This window comes from Triticum urartu, chromosome 7A (genome assembly GCF_056163025.1).
Source record: "Triticum urartu cultivar PI428250 chromosome 7A, HENAU_Tu73, whole genome shotgun sequence".
Classification (NCBI taxonomy): Eukaryota; Viridiplantae; Streptophyta; class Magnoliopsida; order Poales; family Poaceae; genus Triticum; species Triticum urartu.
This window is the reverse complement of record NC_141879.1, coordinates 302517600-302522991: the sequence shown is the minus strand read 5'-3', so window position 1 is coordinate 302522991 and position 5392 is coordinate 302517600. Positions and strand designations below refer to the sequence as shown.

Below are 5392 nucleotides of genomic sequence, written 5' to 3'. Positions count from 1 at the left end.
AATTGCTAAGTCCCTGAAATCAGCATTAACGAATGCACCACTTTGCAAGCTTGTGCTAGTCACCACACACATCACAAAAATACATGGGTTGCACCTCTGGAAAGATGGCAAAACATATAACAAAACACATGTAGAGCTCAGGGGCATATCATGCACACAATAATCATGGAAAAAATGACAAATGTCTAATTGGAGCAGCAGATCTGACAATTATCTCAAATAGCACTCTTCCAACAGCATTTCGGGCATCAAGATGAACTCAAATGAAAATGATGCAATGAGATGAAATGATGTGCTCTCTGAGACGAACATTTTGATATGCTATATGCCCAAAACGGAGCTACGGATGCAAAGATGTAGCAGGTCAAAGTATGCAAAATAAACTGGGACTTGGTAAAAAAAAGGGTCAACCCCTAGGGTTTTCCAGATCTGGATCGGATCTCGCCGGAGCACGCAAAACAAGGATCGCCGGGGATGGAGTTGGAGGACGCCGGAGCTCATCGGGAAAGCAGGGGCCGGCCGGATCTCACCGGATCAGGGGCCGGGGCGGCGCTAGGGCGAGGCGGCGGCAAGAGGCACCGGCGGGCCCGCGCTGCGGCGCGGTGGCGGCGGCCGGAGCGAGCCGGGAGGCGGTGGCCGGCGGCGTGGATCCGCGGCGGCGCGGCGGCCGGTGGCGGCACACGGGGAAGAGGATGAAGGCGGGGCGGCGGCGCGGACGTGTGGGCCGCGGGGGCCCAGCTCGGGCTCGGCGGGCCGGCGATGTGGGCCGCGGGAGCGGGCGAATCAGACGGCGCCAAGTGGCGGCGGCGGGTGGAAACGGACATGTCCGTCGGCGGCTTTTTGTCCGGCGGTGGCGGATAGAATGGATCTAGGGTTTCGGGGGGAAGGAGAAGGAGAATTTCGGAGGGGTCTTTATATAGTCATAGAGGGAGCTAGGAGTGTCCAAATGAGGTGCGGTTTTTGGCCACGCAATCGTGATCAAACGCTCTAGATGATGGAGATGGTTTTGGTGGGTTTTGGGCCAAATTGGAAGGGTGTTGGGCTGCAACACACACGAGGCCTTCTCGGTCCCTCGGTTAACCATTGGAGTATCAAACGAAGTCCAAATGGTACGAAACTTGACAGGCGGTCTACCGGTAGTAAACCAAGGCCGCTAGCAAGTCTCGGTCCAATCCGGAAATGTTTAATCCCCACGCACGAAAGAAAGGTAGAAATGACCACCGGAGGAGAACGGAGCGCCGGAATGCAAAACGGACAACGGGGAAAATGCTCGGATGCATGAGATGAACACGTATGCAAATGCAATGCACATGATGACATGATATGAGATGCATGAAAACGACAACAACGCACGGAGACAAAACCCGAACCCGAGAAAATAAAATAACTTAACGCTGGAAATGGCAAGAGTTGGGTTACATATTGAGTAAATCATATCCGGGGTGTTACAGTTGAGCACGCCTGCGTCAACAAACACCCATCGCGGACGGAACTCGCTCGTGGAGGAAGGGAGCTCGATGTCGATCCCCGCACCTGCTGTCGCAGTCACGGCCTGGAAACCCACGCACCGTGAGCTCTGCCGGGGACTGGTGAGATGCAGCGAGAAGAAGTGGTGGAGGAGTTCCACGGAGGGGGCGATGCCCACCATGGCCTCGCACACGAAGGCGAAGACGGCGAGAAGGGTCACAGCCTGGGGATCGAGATGGAGCATGTGGATTTGATAGTGCTCGAGCACCGCATTGAAGAAGGCGAAGAAGGGAGGAATCAGGCCAGCCCAGAGGGCACCAAGGAAGATCGGAACCTCGGTAACTGCCCGAGCCATGCTGGTGTGAGACGCGGGCCAAGCCGGCGTCTCCCCCCACTCGTTGAAACTGGAGGCAAGCATGGGGCGCACCTTGTCCATGGCCTCATCGTTGAGCACCCGAGGTCGGCCAAGCGCCGGCTCGAAGGATGGAGGCGCTGTTGGCGAGGACAGAGGTTTCTTCCCCTTTTTGGCTTGTTTCGGTGCCATGGTGGTGAAGCGGGCGGAGCACAGGTCGGATTGAGAAGGCGGAGCAGGGCGTCGAGGCAGCAGGGAGATTGCAAGAGCCGGGCGTGGTGAAGGAAGAATAACTGTGTAAGAGGCGGGGCCGCATAGCCAGACAGATTCAAGGGCAGCATGGGGAAGCGGAGACACCCATGTCCAATCAACAACCATGTGTCAATCGAGGCCGCAGGCTTTTGGGGCCCACGGCGCTCCGTCCTTGGCCCTTGGCTTCGCCGCGAAGCCAAGCCCGAGCACACCTTGGGCCCGAGGGCTACTGTCGGCGTCCTGGGAACGGAGGTCCCCAGACTCACCTGCCTACGGCCCACGGCGTGGCTAAGCCAGCAGGCCGTACGGCCCATCTTCACCAACAAAGCATCAAAGACCCTCGCGAGGGTCCAAGCCTCGCGAGGCAAAAAATGCAAGACCTCCTCTGAGGTGGCCTAGCCAGGAAACCTCACGTTCGTTCGTTAGTCTGTTTTTTTTTCTCGGATTTTTCGTGATTATTTTCGATCGCGATTTCTGATCCGATTTTCGTTTTAGTATAACTTTTCACTCGTTTATCGGAATCAGGCGATTCAAGCACCTAGAGTTTCGTCTCGAATCCCTCTTTCTGTTTAATCAACTTAAACAAGTTTTGCTACTGTAAAATTTGACTTTAGTCCAAATTAGTAAACAAAGCTTGTTTCTTTCGCAGTTTTAGTTTCGTTGCTTCGTTTGTTTTGATTCTTTTTGTAAACCAGAGTTCTTAAGTTGAATTTTCTGGCTATATCTTCTTATTTGAGTTTTACTCGTGCCTCTTTGCTTGATTGATTATTATATGCTTGTTTGATTGCGATAGAGTGCCCAGAGTGCGAAGCGTGCTACTACGAGTCTGTAGGTTTCATGGATCATCAGCAAGGCAACTAACACTTTGATCATACCTCTTTACTACCCAGTTTTATTGCATTAGATCTATCCTCAAACAGTTGCATGGTTAGGATCTGAATAAATTGTGGGTTGGGAAGTAGATGAGGTAGTACCTATTCACCTGTTCATTATCAAACCTTTGGGAGTTACTTCTACGTTGCTTATATTGCTATGTTATGCTCGTAGACGTGGTTTGGGTTTGAGTGTATTCATGACAGATGTGAGTTGTTAATTAATGGTTAACTTAAGGTGCAACTTTAATACACATCTGGGTGGATTGAGGCACCTGGGGAACCCAGTGATTGCATGTATTTTTTTGGAAATCCCGGGGTACCGTGTGATTCTCCTATGGACTGCCACCCAAGATCAAAGGGATCATAAGATTATTCATGCTAGAAACTTTCGTATGCAGCCACATGCCATTATGGGCTTTGGCATAGTTGAGTAAGTTGTGGGAAACCTTTCCATGATGGGCTAGCAGATGTAGGGGGTTGTAGGTGTACAGGCCTATCTATCGGTTAAGGGGACCTCTTCGGAAAGACTGTGTCTCGGTCATCCATTTCTCAAACATTATGTAGTGCGAGGAATCCAATGGAGGAGATCGAGTCTTGTGGGGAAAAGTGCACAAACCTCTGTAGAGTGTACAAACTAATCATGGTTAGTCGTGTCCCCGGTTCTGGACATCTTGAGTATCTAGTTCTTGGATTACCATGTGGTTGATGGACTCACCTTATCTTCCAAGCCTTCCGTTGTTATCGTATTAGATGGCCTTAAGCCATATTTATTGTAAAAGTTCTCTTTTGAGACATTCGATGTAATAAGTGTGTGATTGCTACTCTGTTATAAATCCTCAAGTACTGTGCGTGTCAGCATTACCGATCTAGGGATGACATTGATGCATAGAGATCAGACTATTTGAGGTCTGGTCGCTACAAGATGGTATCAGAGCACACGCTGACTGTAGGACACGACCACTAAGCTAATGCCCTAGATCACTACTCTCTTCTCATTTCTGACTCCTCTCCATTTTCTACTCTTTAGGATGGCGGACGCAAGGAACAAGTTTGCACAACCGGATGAAGACACACCTTTTGGACGCCACTTGAAGGAAGTCACTAGGTACCTGAACATTGGAATATCAAGCTTCACCGGGACTTACAATGCCACTTTACCAGAAGAGGAGCAGTGGATGATTCAAGTTCAAGTTCCAGGAAGGACATTTACGCCAGTTACAGAGCCCATAGAGTTTTCCTTTGATGCACCAACCTGGAGTCTAGGAAAGAGTATGGCAGCCCACATCACCATGGGACTCATTGGAGAAGTTTACCACAAGGATCTCAAAGATACTATCTACCATATTTGTGGGCGCCGAGATGAGCAATGGGAGATGATTAGCACCAGGAAGGATAGATCCATTGCAGCTTTCATCCAGGAGTTAAACCAGCACATACGTCGCCAGGAGAACCAGATGTGCGCAGGCATGATAGATCTGAAGAAGGCGATGACAAGGATTACGAAACTGAAGGAAGAACTCAAGTCTACACGTGATGGATACGAGGAGGAAATGACGATACTAGTGGAGATGAATGATGATCTGACAAGGAAGCTACGAGTATTCGTGGGAGACCCTGCGCCAGGAGGAGAAAACGACGATTCCACTTGCCCGGAGAACTACATCATCATCAACGACACCGACTCGGACCTCGACGATAGCGATGATGACTATGTTGATGAAGCTGGAGCGGATATCATGGAGTCTTCGACCGATCAATTTTTCTAGTCGACCACCATATCAGTAGTAGTATTCCACCATGTATATAGTATAGTCCGAGCACTTTTGTAACGATAGTTCTAGACCGATTGTAAGCCCTTGCTTGATTGATTGAGTGAAATGATTGTGTTTGTCTCATGTGCATATGGGTAGTGTTTTCTCACTAGACCTCATTCTATTCTATTTCTCTTCCCTCTAAACCCTCAGATGCCTCCAAGACGTGACCCCGGATTTACCTTTCCACTGGAGCTCACTCAGTTAATCCAGCAGCAGAATACCTTGATGCAGTTGTTAGTTCAGAACCAAGGCAACAACAACAACCCACCACCACCACCCCCAGTTGACAACTTAGCCCGTTTTCTGAGGTTGCAGCCACCGGTGTTTTCTAGTAGCACCGAGCCGATAGTGGCAGATGAATGGCTCCGCAGGATTGGAAGGGAGTTAACCACTGCAGGATGCACAGATGCTGAGAGGGTGCGTTTTGCCGCGCACCAATTGGATGGACCAGCAACCTCATGGTGGGAGAATTACACTGTCACCTATCCTATAGCCAATGTTACATGGGACCAGTTCCAGCAGGCTTTTTGCACTGTCCATGTATCAGCAGGAGCTATGGCCATAAAGAAGCGTGAGTTCTGCAACTTACGCCAAGGAGGACGCACCGTTAGCCAGTATGTGGATGACTTTAG

The 5392-nt window shown here is 50.2% G+C and overlaps 1 protein-coding gene across 1 annotated transcript; it reads left to right on the top strand.

Moving 5' to 3' along the window:
* Positions 1 to 3974: 3974 nt before the first annotated feature.
* LOC147959376 (uncharacterized) lies at positions 3975 to 4712 on the top strand. Its single transcript, XM_087536308.1, has one exon. It carries the CDS (start codon positions 3975 to 3977, stop codon positions 4710 to 4712), a length of 738 nt encoding a protein of 245 aa, XP_087392434.1.
* Positions 4713 to 5392: the final 680 nt, after the last annotated feature.

What these genes read in the sequence shown, in the direction of transcription:
- LOC147959376 (XM_087536308.1), top strand. Translation starts at nt 3,975, where the DNA reads ATGGCGGACGCAAGGAACAAGTTTGCACAACCGGATGAAGACACACCT.